At 38.6% G+C, this 14,957-nt stretch overlaps 1 protein-coding gene across 1 annotated transcript in view; it reads right to left on the reverse strand.

Annotated features, from left to right (window-relative positions):
* Positions 1-14,957, reverse strand: part of baiap2l1b (BAR/IMD domain containing adaptor protein 2 like 1b) — a 57,365-nt gene that overhangs the window by 6,891 nt on the left and 35,517 nt on the right. The window contains exons 7-12 of the mRNA XM_065290064.2: positions 14,563-14,715; positions 10,940-11,095; positions 10,748-10,847; positions 10,332-10,545; positions 4,614-4,673; positions 633-801 (exon numbers count right to left, since the gene is read on the reverse strand). Coding sequence (XP_065146136.2) covers positions 633-801; positions 4,614-4,673; positions 10,332-10,545; positions 10,748-10,847; positions 10,940-11,095; positions 14,563-14,715 — 852 coding nt within the window. The remainder of the gene's footprint in view (positions 1-632; positions 802-4,613; positions 4,674-10,331; positions 10,546-10,747; positions 10,848-10,939; positions 11,096-14,562; positions 14,716-14,957) is intronic.

A 14,957-nucleotide genomic window follows, 5' to 3' on the forward strand; every position in this document is an offset into this window, starting at 1 on the left:
AAATCCTGGAAGCTGAAAACTTCCCAGTTTTTGCATAGCCATCATACTCACAGGACATGTCATCCATTGAGCATGTTTGGGTTGCTCTGGATCGGCGTGTACGACCGTGTGTTCCAGTTCCCCAATACAGTCAAACTGCACATTTTAGAGTGGCCTTTTATTGTGGCCAGCCTAAGGCACACCTGTGCAATAATCATGCTGTCTAATAAGCATATTAATATGCCACACCTGTAAGGTGGATGTATTATCTCGGCAAAGGAAAAGTGCTCACTAACACTAACACAGATTTAGACAGATTTGCGAACAATATTTGAGAGAAATAGGCCTTTAGTGTACATACAAAAAGTCTTTGAGTTCAGCTAATACTTTTTTATTTATTTAAAACCCTCATGCAAAGTATGAACAATATGTTCCAACAACTTTTGTTAACTAGTAGGGAGGACTATAATCACACATAAGTTGTAAGATAATTTCCCACATCCTTGCTCTACCTGTATTGTAACCCACAGAGCTTCTATCAAAATCCGATCTTTACATGAATTTAAGGACACAATGCAAAGAGTCGAGACTGTTCAAGGAGTCAAGTTTTGGATTGTTTATAGTGGGAGGAGAGTCAGATGACAAAGACTTACTGTTTTTTTATGTGAAGGTGTGTACATTGGATTCAGACTCGCGGTGGAATTTCTTCTGGCAGGAGAGTCGCTGTAGTCGGCTGGAGGCAGAACCATCATCTCATCTTCTGTGTTGTACTGCATGAGGTTGACCACACTCTTACTGCGCATGGGAGGATTGCTATCCATACTACAACGCACAAATCACATCACCCTCAAACATCAACTATATCCAGCAAAACAAACCTTGTATAACAAATCTTATTCTGTGCATGTTAACGCATTCATTAAAGCAGCACGAGAGTGATTGGATAGCCGACTGCTCCCTAATATGCTTTTAAATCTCTTTTGTGGTTATTAATGTCATACACCAAATGATCTGCGCAGCACGCATGATTTCAAACACACCTAATAATCCATAAACTCATAATTATAATGAACTCATCGTGCATATCTTTCAAGTTTCCTCAAAACAATCTCATTTTTTAATGACGTAATCGAGCACGGGTACAGATCATAAAGTGTAGTGTGAGTGCAGACGAGCGGGGGGTACGATCGTACTCCGGTACGGTTCAGAGCAGGCCCTTAGTGTCAAATAATACATCATATAGACCCCTTAATCGCCTACGTCACTGTGATGTCACCGCTCTAGCTGGAGGCAAAAAATTAGTAGGAACCCATTGCAGGGTGCTTAAAGTTTGAGGTTTTGACTTTAAAATGTCATCTTGTTGTGTTTTTGCCTGCCAGAATAGAAGGAACAGCACTTTTGGTTCAAAACTAAAGTTTTACTGGATCCCGGCAGACATTCCTTCACAGAAATCAAGAAGACATTTGTGTTTAAAAGCAATACGGGCTACAGACTGGACAGAGACGATCATAAATAATGCTTGTGTTTGCAGTGCACACTTCATATCAGGTCAAATAATCTATGCAAATGTACTGGTGTTTTTGTTTTATCTAAAAAGTTGCCAACCTGAATTCAGTGCTATTGTTTAGCTTAAAAGGCAAACAAACATACAGCGATAGATGTGTGTGCCATTCTTTGAATGGTCTCCTAAAATAACCCACATTGCTAATCATAGTTAGCCCAGCGATAGGTTACAGTAGACAATAAGCCTTGACAAAATTCCCAAACCACCCGAAAGTAATTTATATGTTGTCTAGGAAATATCCCAAACCTGGTTAAAATCGCAAGAGTTAATTTACAAAAATAGCTGTCACGGTCCCGCAGAATCAGTGACTGTACATATTCGGCCAATTCCGAACCTTTTGCATCCATGTTTAATAAATCTATCCTAAAACGTGCTAGCTTACGCTTGTCAACATTTCCTCCACTGCTCTTTTTGCCTCCAGCTAAGCCCCGCCCACCTGGAGACCTTACAATGTTTACAAACTTTTAAGGGGTCTATAAGACATTATATAACCGAAACTACAGACAGAAAGCTGTTACTTTTGCTTATCGCCAGCTCTGTTTGAAATTTAAATTTGCAGGTAACTTTACATACTTATCTTTACATTGGTTAAATGACGTCAAACTGACATTTTCCACTAAATCGATTACTCAGATCAACTGATAAATCATTATAAGAGCTGACATCATGCATGTTTTACTGTTTGGTGAGGTGGCGCCGCCATACTGAAAGGATCTCTCTCTGCTAGTGTTATTGTATTTGGTCTACAGTTTAGTCAGTTCAACAAATTCTTGGTGTAAAGCATAAAAATATTGATAAAGAATGAATTAAAGGCATTAAGGAAAAAAATGGGGACTACCGTGACACTAACTGAATGCTGTTCAATTCGTATATAGTCAGTTTTACACAAACACAAAACATTTAAGAGATATTTTAATTTCAACATTAAATAAAATCTTTAAATTAAAAACACAGATTTATTATGTAGGTATATGCATTGTTTTTTAAAGGTAGGAGTATATTCAGGTATGATATATACAAAGGTATATAACATTTGTATACACTATCAAAGTCATTTATATCTATATCTCTTTCCTCCTATGTTTAAATATTCATGCATTATTAATTTTTTTTTTATATTATATATTTTCTATTTAAATATGTATGTATAATATGTATATATACATTTTGTGTAATTTTTATTTTTTTATTTCAGTTATTTATTATTTCTGACACATATAATTGAACAGGTTGTGTTTGTTAATGTTTCCCTGTTTATGAAAAGCCAAAAAAAAAAAAAAAAAAAAAAAGATTTATTAATAGTAAAAATATATATAAAGCCAGATTTACAAACAGCTTGCGCCAGTGCTAACTCATTTTGGTGTTAAATAACAACTGTCGGGATTTACTAAAGACGTGCAGTGAAGGATTAGTGCTGAAAAGATGTGGTCTAGTTATTTTTGCAACTGACCTTATTGCATATGCATTTCTTGGAGTCTCCCTTTAAGACGCAAAATTTATGGAAGGAGATTATTTAAATGATTCATTTACTAATGTTTACGTGTGTGATATAAATGGTAGTTGCGCTATTATTTAACACAGAAAAAATCATGTCTTAAATAATTTTGCACTTGAAGGTAACAGTTTATTTGGAATGTCAGAGGAACATATTATTCAAAAATATTGTTTGCCAAGCCATGTTTTTTATTTGCTGGAGGAAATGATAGAGGAGTTACACAATACCAAGTGTTAAAACTTCTTGTAAACATTCATTTTTTGTCCTCCAGTTCTTTTCGGTTTACAATGGTTTCGTTGGCTGAGATTACACACCCTGAATTTTCAGCTGCGATGTCCGTGGTGCTGAACTCAAGCGCATCATGCGTTGGTAGATCACCTGCACCTCATCAGCTCTGCATTGGTCATTATGTATATTAGCTGTTGCGCTGGTGTTATTTAATTTGCGTTTTTCTTTGTAAATAACCTACAGATATTACTACTCCCATTAGCGCTTTCGAATTGCGCTCCCAAGCTTATTTTCCCTGTCTAGTAAATCTGGCCCCTAGTATTTAAACTTATGCACTAAGCCCTAAAACCACATAGTTTATGATGTTCGGCTATGTCAGTGGAAACTTGACTTCAGTTTAAGATATCGTAGGACAGAAATGCAATATGAGATTCATAACCGTGTTTTTAGTTTTGCGTAAAGACCTTACATAATAAACAGATATATCTTTATTATCTTAGAATGACCAGTTTTATCTACATACACCGCGCGTCCTCTTACATGGAAGTCACCGTCATGTCAGTACAGTAACCCAAAACAGACAAACTGCTCTATAGAGTTGGTTTTGTCATAACGTTGTCTCAGAAGATGACTTTTTTGTCCTGTGGCGGCTACCGTAGCTTCTCTATGTGTTTTGAAAGGGAGGGGTTAGCTGTGGACGGAGCGGTTGGTTGCAATTGGACAGACCTTCGCTGATCATAAACATCTCTCTTTTTGCACAAACTTTTTGAAATGCGTCCTGCTTTAGAAATGGCCACTGTGGAAGATGAAAAAGAGACAATCTGCCCTTTTTGGATATTAATCATCTGAACTGATCACATGCTCTTTGATAAGGTAATGTTGCGTGAATATCTGATAATGTATGAATCCTGGTTCTGTTGTTGAACTGTTGTTGCTGTTTGCACGTTCAAATGAAATAAAATGTTTTGTTTTTACCAGGTCAACCGTATTTCTACTCAATGACAATTTAATATTAAAATCGTATAAGTTAACGGTTAATGTTCGGTTAATAAGCTGCGGTTGTCGCAGTTCATGTAAAGGTGTAAGTTTATATTTCAGAAGCAGAGCCTTTATAATCAGGCCTGCCTCGTCCTCATCAGACCGCATTTTAATAAACCAGGCTTTGTTATACTACATTTTGATGTCTTATGCTGATTTAATGTGGTGTTATAAAGATAGTAATAGTCCTAAAATAAGGCGTGACTGAGCTTCGCCTTCCTTAAGCTTCCTTCAGCTTCACAGCGAGCGCTATCGCAGCTAATCAGGACAACAAAAGGCCGTGTTAATGTGCGTGTGGTGTCTGCTTACCTGTTATTTACTGCTGGCTCCGTGTATGCACGACAGTAAGAGGATGGAAACCAGCCGCGCCTGAGGAAATACAGAGCGAACAAGTCAATTACACTGAGAAATAAAGGACCAGAAGCTTTTATCAGGGCTAAAACCTCACAGTAATGTCTGCGGAGTCATTTTTTGAAATTGCAGGACTGCATTTTAAGAGCAATTTGAACATTAATGTATTGCGTTGTATTCTTAGAAAGCCAATGCTAGTGGAGGATTTCTCCACCTGCCGCATCTGTCACCTGGAGCGGTGTGATGTTAACATTACATCAAATCCACACAGGACAGGCTGTCATTACATGAAACACAATGACAGTGTTTGTCTTGGTGTGACATTTCCCTCAAGACTTTATGTTCTTAAAATCCACAGGAATGTGAATATTAATGGCATATTTGGTTACTTATATCAACTCCGGCACATAAGGAACAAGGAAAGACAAAAACATTGTGTTTTGCATTTCATTTAGCGCATCCGCCTGTTTAAACTATGTCTGGACTATGCACACTTAAAAAATATGTTTTACATATTTGCCCTTTGTTCCAGTACATGTTTAATAAGCATGTAAAGAAATGTTAATATTTGCCTATCTGTGATTAACTATTTACTTTAAATCAACCGGTGTAAGAAACCATTGAGGAGCTGTTATAGTCAGGGATCAGAACCCACAGACTGGAAAGTTTTATGCCAATGTCTGGTCATTCACTGACCTTGCTATGTATTAATATTAATAACGGTCAAGGAGTCTGAGATTCGCTTTAAAAAGAGAAACTCGGCCTGTCTGAACAGCTTGATGTAGTGCACTTAAATGCTCCTTGTAGCAAAAAGTGCTTGCACATAATTCGGGTACATATTAGTGTGTTGCTAGGTGACAGATCTGACTATAACGTTCCCAATAGAATTGAAATGGGTTTGATGTCGATACCAATATAAAAATATGTCAGGCATATAACCTAGAGATTAAAGAAATGACATTTCACAATCATTTATTAACCCTCATGTCACTTCACAGTCCATTACGGCACAAAAGCAGACAGTCTGAAAAACATTCACGCTGCTCTTTCTATGCCATGGCAGTGTGTGGTGGACATATGCTTCCAAGCTCAAAATAACGCCATAAAAGGACCCTAAATGTAGACCATACGGCCACAAAACACATTTAAAAATGAAAATAATCATTCATTTTTCATCTGTTCCTCACACAAACCTATACAACTTCAGCAGAACATAGCAATTGAAGAGATGGATGATATTAGATATTATTGAGATAATTGTGCTGAAGTTAAATAGAGATTGAATATTATGAAAATCAATTCATTTAATTGTTGTTTTTATATTTATTTAGGTTTACGTGTTTTTTTATATATGGTTTAACACAAAAAGTTTTCCAAAGAAAGTCTCATTCCAATAGTGTGAAATCACTTTGGTTTCCTACGTCATAAACATGAAACCACATCAATACAGTTGAACTAGTGGATCAGTTTTTTGTGCCATAGACATTATGTCTGGATGATTCATAATGTGACTCTGCGCTGAAACGATCACAGCACAGTTGCCTCAGCTTTACTTCTGTGATGCTAACACGTGCATTGTGAAAGCTCTAACATGTTAACATTTATGCCGCACAGTTCACTTATGCATTGTGTGAAACCGAACTTATGGACTAATTCGCATATATATATATATATATATATATATATATATATATATATATATATATATATATATATATATATATATATATATATATATATATATATATTCATATATTCGCATATTCATAACTATGGTCCGAGCTGAAGCAAACGAGTGAAGGTGGGGACTAATTCGCATATTTATATCTATAGTCCGAGCTGAAGCAAAGAGTGGAGGCGGAGACTAATTTACATATTTATATCTAGGGTCCGAGCTGAAGCAAACGATTGGAGGTGGGGACTTATTAGCATATTCATATCTATAGTCTGATCCAAAGAAAATGAGTGGAGGCAGGGATTAATTCGCATATTCAAACCTATGGTCCAACTTATGCAATAGAGTGGGGACATGGACTAATTTGCATATATATAGTCCGAGCTGGAGCAAAAGAGTGAAGCTGGGGACTAATTTGTATATTTATATCTATGGTCTGAGCTGAAGCAAACGAGTGAAGGTGGGGACTAATTCGTATATTTATATTTATAGTCCGAGCTGAAGCAAAGAGTGGAGGCGGAGACTAATTTACATATTTATATCTATGGTCCGAGCTGAAGCAAATGAATGGAGGTGGGGACTAATTTGCATATATATATCTATAGTCCGAGCGGGCGCAAAAGAGTGGAGGTGGGGACTAATTCGCATATTTATATATATGGTCTGAGCTTATGCAATTGAGTGGAGGCGGAGACCAATTCGCAAATTTATATCTATAGTCCGAGCTGAAGCAACCGAGTGGAGGTGGGGACTAATTAGCATATTCATAACTATGGTCCGAGCTGAAGCAAACGAGTGAAGGTGGGGACTAATTCGCATATTTATATCTATAGTCCGAGCTGAAGCAAAGAGTGGAGGCGGAGACTAATTTACATATTTATATCTATGGTCCGAGCTGAAGCAAACGAGTGGAGGTGGGGACTTATTAGCATATTCATATCTATAGTCTGATCCAAAGCAAATAAGTGGAGGCGGGGACTAGTTCGCATATTCAAACCTATGGTCCAAGCTTATGCAATAGAATGGAGACATGAACTAATTCACATATATATATCTATAGCCTGAGCTGAAGCAATTGAGTGGAGGAAGGACAAATTTGCATATTTATTTCTATGGTCTGAGCTTATGCAATTGAGTGGAGGCAGAGATCAATTCGCAGATTTATATCTATAGTCCGAGTTGAAGCAACTGAGTGGAGGTGGGGACTCATTCGCATATTTAAACCTATGGTCTGAGCTTATGTGATAGAGTAGAGACATGGACTAATTCACATATTTATATCGATGGTCCAAGCTGAAGTTAATGAGTGGAGGCGGGGACTAAAAATATCTTTGGGATCACTTTGAGCGATTTTTTCCACTTGATGATAAACCATTGACAGCAAATCAAATCTAGTGCACACACATTAGAAAAGACAGATAACACTGTGAAGAAGCTCATTGCTGAGGTCCATAGCATAAAATGACCTCAGGTAATCAGCGCTTATGCCAGCTGAACTTAGCCAGGCCCACAACATTTTAGGTTAGGAAGTTCGGTCTGGTGTTGCTCCGTTGTGGCGCAACTTTGCTCGACCCAAAACTGGTGGAACAAACCAAATTGTCGGGGGGGGGGGGGGGGGTTATATGATGATGGACAGATTATCAACAGTAACATAATCAACCACATCACCAAAGAGCGCTTGTGTTTAATCAGTTTACAGCAAAGACAGCTGCCACTGGAGAATTGAGTTGTGAAGATTCTGCCATTGAGTCTGTTCTAGAAGATATCGACAGCGCATTGATTTTAAAAGAGGAACAGAGAAACGCAATCAAATCATCACTTCAGCAGTCCAGACCAACAAACCTCAGTGCTCCCTATGAGCTCACATAATGAATCCTGTCTGATCTGGTAGGATTCATTTAAATCAACATCATCCATTTTTTGGCAGGAATGTCACTGTGTTCAGAGCGTTTCTTCATCATAACTGTGCTATTCTGATTACAGCTTCTGCACCTGCTGAAATACCTCAAACCCTCGTGGAGGGTTTTTCATCTTAGATAAGCTGTTGTCTTTAACAGGGCTTCACGTCGCTTTGATCGACACGCGATGAAGTGAGAGATCTTCACAGCTGGTCTGGGAAACGGCACCAACAGCTGTGTACACACGAGGGCTCTCCAGCTTCTGAGCTACTTCTGTGTATTTAAGCTGGATGATTGTGGTGTTGCGTGTTGGCTAGCCAAACCACTTTACCTCAGTGTTATGTCTTTTATTACAATTTAGTATGCAAATCACAGGTCTATTCAAAAATTAAACAAAAACTCATTCAATTCTGACTCGACTGCTTGGTCTGAACCAGAGTTTCACCTACAGCTTGTTTATTTCAAACTAGTATTTGCCTTTAAACCACTGTATATTTGCATCAACATATGTAATGCAGTAATATCGGGTGTTTACCACTATGGTTACCAGGACACTTCGGAGGATATAGCTTAAAATTTTTATATTTTGGTTGTACAATCAATAGTACAAAACCGCACATTCAACAGCAGTTCATGGCAAATGATGGCCGATAAGCCAAAAGTCATTCAATCTCTATTGAGAGTCGCAAAATATGTTTTCTCCAAAAATATTGGCAGTCTTTGTCATATATGCATAGCTGTTTATTGTTTTATTAATTTGCATTAATTTATTCATTCCACTATGATGAATATAAAGAGGGTCGCACACCGGACGAGAAGCGCTGCGCCACGTCTTGTCGCGTCTAGGACAACTCGGAGGTATCGTACACCGGAAGTGCACATTAAATAGCGCGAGCTTAGTAAGATAACGTCTATTTCAAAATGCAAAATATACGTTAGCAGCCAATGTTAATTGGTAACGATTTTTTGGACAAATATGATGTTATTTAATGTTAAACTATGTGAGTGGCGCTCTGTGGCGTGACAGGGATTTGAGCAGTGTTCAAAGTTACAGTGGACAGCCGCCACCAGGCGTACATTTCTTCGAAAAAAATGTGTTCTGTTTTTAGATTCATTGTGCGGCTCTTCTCATCCGGTGTGTGACTCCCTTATGAATGAAGCCTCTTGTGCTGGAAAGAGCTTTTCTCCCTTCTCCCTAGTTACGATTAAACTAAAACTTAATTACAACTGACACATGGGGCCAAACTGCGACAGTCGTGTACAGTGGAAAGATGGCTTTATGCTACATACACACCAAACACGTAGCATCACGTTGCTCGCTCTAGATTACTCACAGGATTTAACTTTGTCATATTTTGTTGAATATTTTCAAGGCGAATAGCGTGTGTTTTCGCGGCAATCACGCTGCCCAATTCGCGAGGACACGTCTTAACGTTTCTTTGCATTGACTTTGTATGTAATCTACTTGCTGAACTCATGTTTGGTGTGTATGCCCAATAATGCTGCGTTCACACCAGCCGCGGTAGAGGTGTCAAGCGCGGGTGATTTCAATGTTAAAGCAACACTATGTAGTTTCCATGTAAAATTGACTTACGGCTCCCCCATGTGGTTGAAAAGTGCAACAGTGCCTGGTATCAGACACTCTTTTGCAGGCAGGGGGAGGGGCGGGGCTGTGTGCTCTACCCTCCACCTCGACTTTCAGAGTGTGCTTGTAGCAGCTAGGAGGCTGCTCAGGTTGCAGCAGCAGTAGAATTTGTCCAGTTAAGAGTTGTTCTATCACTGAAATAATTTTAGAGACATTATTTAAAGGTTGAAAAACTACATAGTGTTGCTTTAAGTCAATTTGAATACACGTTGACGCACGTCTGGAGTCTCACGGCGTGAATGAGGCGTTTAGCATGGTGCGGTAGATGCAATTCTGCCTCATTCGTGCGTCTAGTTCGTGCGCGAGTTGAACATTTTGAACAATGGCGGAAAAATTTCATCTTTTTCGTCCGCTTTCACGCAAGATTGAGGAGAGTAAACTAAACTGTTCAAGCGGCAAACGTGAATTTGACACCTCAAACGAGGCTGGTGTGAACCCACGGTAAGAGTTATACTCACTGCTTATTTTTTTGCAGTTCTCCATATAGCCAGCCGTCCTTCTCGTCCAGGATCAGCAGCGTGATAATGTCACCCTCATCAAAGCTCAGCAGCGTGCTGTTATTTCCAGACTTGTGGGGGAAAATGGTGCGCACTTTAGGTCTTTTGTCTATGTGATTGAGACCAGTGGCCATCGACACAGATCTGGACAATAAATTGTCCTCATTGTTGCGGTCTAGAAAAGAAAAGACAGGCATTTGTCAAATGAACTCAAACACGACTGTAATGTTATCATTTAAGCTATACATTTTTATCAGTTTGTATGGATTGGACCCATGGCCTTTACGCTGCTAACGCAATGCTCTACAGTTTAGCTATAGGAACAGAATTTAAATTTGACCGTGATAAGACATAATATGGCATGTAATGGTTATCACCTGACTCTCTTTCCTGTCTGGGGGTTTCTTGATTAAACATGTTGGCCAGTGGACTCGTCTGAGGAGGTGCTGGAGGTGGAATCATTGCTTCTGGGTTTAGCTGCACACGTATAGAAAAATAACCACAGGTAAAATCTCACCACTCAGATAAGCACACTGAAAGTCATTTGATATAGGAGGCAGTGTCTTTACCCTGCTGTGGCGCTGGGGGGCTGGAGATGCCTGAGGAGTGTTGAAGACTGGAGTGCGTAGACCTTCGATCATGGATATCACGCTATCTGGGACATTGGTTGCATCACAACATTTGTCCTGCCAGGTGTTCAGGTTCTCCATCATCAGCTCTCGAGCCTTCAAGAAACCAAAAGACTTCAGTTTTAGACTTTTTCACACTTCTGGGTTTTTGCCTTTCGGATTGGCCAATACATCTGTATTTAACACCTTCATATAAACAGCTATCGTCTGAGCAAAGGGCTTCATTTAAAATGCCCCACAACCAAGATAGCACCCTCTTACTGTTTATTTTAGTTTCTGGTAGGGATGCACCGAATATTTGGCCACCGAAAATTTTCGGCCGAAAGACTTTTATCACCGAAACAATACGGCCGAAATGTTGTGATGACGCAAACAGAAACCGCGACCTGCACGTGCTTGTCTGAAGCAACATGTATGCGGCGTGGATGTATTTAACCGCAAAAGGCGCTAAAGTACGCACAGAGGCACATGCGGTTGTGTCCGGTCCAGACGTGATCACCACAGTGAGTACGCCCTTCAAAGATCAGAACTCTTGATGTGTAAACTTTAGAGAGAGTCACGCTAATGTGTCTCATACTGTATAGTCCATTAACATACATGTGCCGAATAAAGCAATGAAAAACAACGTAACGTTTTTATGCTGCGCTGTTGGGGATTCGCCTTCGTTCTCTGTGCGTTAAGGCGGGCGTTTAAGTGCCCTCAATAGTGCACACACGAGTAAGACGCAAACAAGCGAACGTAAAATCTTTCTGATATTGACAGGGCACATATAAACAAAATTATCTCCAAAATATTCTTTTTCTAATAAAAACATTTGTTTATGTCTTAAGTGTATGTATAGATTACAGTCATAAACCAGTCTCTGCTTATTTAAAGAGACAGATAGCTCTAAAAATAATAATATATCTAATTTATACAATAAAGACAGTGTTAAGACTCATTTAATTCGATTTCTGTACCTAATGCTAATGTTAGCCCTTATTAATGTGCAGCTTTGTTCTTTTTTATAAATGTTTGTAATTTCTTTATTTGTTATTAGATTTTCCCCACCCCCTTTTTGCTGATCTGAAAAATAATCCGATCCGTGCCTCAAAAACTGTAATGTGATCTGAACCGTGAGTTTTGTGATCTGTCACACACCCCTAGTAAAGTTAGTACACAGTGATAGCCATAAATGCACTTGTACTAATAACTGGCATAATAATTTATTTCGGTGTTTCGGTTTCGGTTTTTCGGCCTTGGTTTCCTCATTTTCGGTTTTCGGTTTCGGCCAAGAATTTTCATTTCGGTGCATCCCTAGTTTCTGTTTTTTATAAGACAGCAACTTGAGGCTGATATTTGCAGGGTCCGGATTTACAAAAATATTCTTAGGACAAGAAATAATAACATAACAGCAACAACAAACAAAACTAAAATTATTTAGTTGTCAATGAATTTCATTGGTCTGTGACGTCACATGCTCCCGCACCATCCGTCAGACAGCGTGGACACACGTCTGCTTCATAAAGCGCAAAATGCACCTTAATCAGGCGCTTCTTCCCAGCAAACATAGATCGGACAGCAACGTCGTCTCCCCAGCCAAAAGGGGTCGCCGCAGGACGGCACAAATGTTGTACTATTGGTCTGAAATCAACGTCGTCTCCCCGTCCAAAATTAGTCGCGGCTGGACGGCACAAATGCACAACATGTCCTAAAATGCATTTATATACGCTTGTATACATTTGTATATGTCTATATGTGTCTGAGATTGTGTGTATTAAAAATTTTATGTACAGGTTTTATGTATTAACGTCCAGAAGATGACATTTTTAGACGTGCAGGGACCGTGCAGAAAAGACGTGTGATTCATGGTCAGATGACATCAAAGACGTCAGTTGGATTTTCATTTTGGAACTATTTTTCAACCATGACGTGACGTATTTTCAAAGGTAATCGGACGTCCAAATGTTTGCTGGGTTTCTCTCACCACACGACCAGCTTGGTTAATAAGCCAGTGTTGCCAGGTCTGCGGCCTTTTGGCTGAGTTCTGAATTGGGCTACTTTTATTAAAATATCAAATTATATTAGTAAAATTGTGTAGTAATGTGTGGCTGTTGCACTTTAAAAATACACATCTACACATGAATACCCTAATTTAGTGCTTTATTTAGCTATAATAAGTGAAAAATTCTAATTGAGTAAATATTTAGTTTTTTCTCAGATTAGTCGATTAATAAAATAATAATCGCCCGATTAACCGATTATGAAAATAATCGTTATTTGCAGCCCTAATTATAAGTTTATAAGAATATTCACAAGTGCAATTCTCTATTTTATAAACTGTATTGTTTTAGTACCTCAGATGAGACGTTTTAATCTATATACACCAAAGGAAGGTGCCATTTTGCGCTGTCATGTTAGCCCTAAACGAACAAACTGTTCTACAGAGCGTTTCATCACTTTGTTATTGGGCTTTGTGTGAATAATCAGAACATAAAACTGCATGTAAACAGGAGTTAAGAGGTTACCTCCAGTCATGTAAACATCTTACTGTGATTAAGTCCTTACTCTGGTTATTGGGAAATAATCGCATTATTGGTGTACATGTTTAAGTAGTCAATGATGCGTTTGTCCTGTCGTGGCTACCGTAGCTTCTCTTTATGCTTCAAAAGAGAGAGTGGACTGAGCCGTTGGTTGCAATTTGCTATCTATGGGAAGTTAACAGTCAAAACTGCGACAAAATTGGTATATTTTTAACTAAATTAACTTATAAAACATCTTATATTCTGAGATTTAACACACCTGTGAGGATATCCTGACCTTAAGATGTTATTTTAAACATGATTTAAGATGTAAAATTTTAAGTTGATTCTTTAGCCCGGAGTATAGTCTGTTTTATTTTACGTGTACGCACAGTCGACAGTTTATTTGACTCATACGTGTACACATATGTTCGATGCATGCGCACTGTGCACTCCTAGGCTACATACTACATTCTCTTGAAGGTGCATGCGCCACCTATGCATACAATGTACGTGGGGTTTGAAAAATTAGGAGTATGCGCACACTCTTCCGATGATGAAAATTGCATCATGCGTAAACAGTACACAGACCCACAGACAGTGTGACTTTTGTTGTAAACTCTCTTGTAATTTCATCTTTTTCGTATGCTTTTTACATATTCATAAAACATTTAATCATCATATTAAAAGGTTTTCCATTGTCCAATCACTAAGAAAGAGACCAGCAATCTCTCTCTCATGAATAAGAGTAGACATTTAATTGACATGATTGAGGCAGTGAGGGATAAGTACAGTATATTTAATATGCCACTCATGATCACTCAGCTTATGAAACTTTCAAAAATTTTCTGCAAAAAATAGCACGTGACCAACCACCTGAGACGGTTCAGCATATTGGATGAACTGTATGTCCATTCACGATAAATGAAATATGGTGTCTACTCTGAGGATTTTAATACATAGCATATTTTGTACATACACCATCTTGATGTAAACAATAAAAGAGAATCCACTAAAATGAATCCTGGATAATTATAACAGTATTAAAATAATGTAATAAACCTTGTCATGGAAAGCTGAAATCTGAAAAGAGAAGTTGCAGTGCTTGTCCACCAGGAAACAGAAGCGTCTCTTCTCCTCCAGGAGAGCTTCACGGCAGCCATCAGCGATGAACTTCTGCATGTCCATCTGACGGTGAGTGAGAGTCTCTATACACTGCAGAAAACCAAAAAAAACAAAGAGAGAGAGGGCACAATGGCCTTATCAGCGGTCCAACAGGCGACGTGTTCTCAACATTCAAGAAGAACATTGTAAAGGCAGAGATCATTGTGCTTTCTTGTGTAAAGACGTAAAGGCATTGAGAGGTGACCAAGTCAAGATAGTCCAGCTTGATTGTTTTACATTGTGTTTGAAACAAGTGTCAAAGCCAGCTGAATTTATATCAGTTAACCAGCTGT

The sequence above is a fragment of the Paramisgurnus dabryanus genome, chromosome 3, assembly GCF_030506205.2.
Source record: "Paramisgurnus dabryanus chromosome 3, PD_genome_1.1, whole genome shotgun sequence".
In the NCBI taxonomy this organism is placed as follows: domain Eukaryota; kingdom Metazoa; phylum Chordata; class Actinopteri; order Cypriniformes; family Cobitidae; genus Paramisgurnus; species Paramisgurnus dabryanus.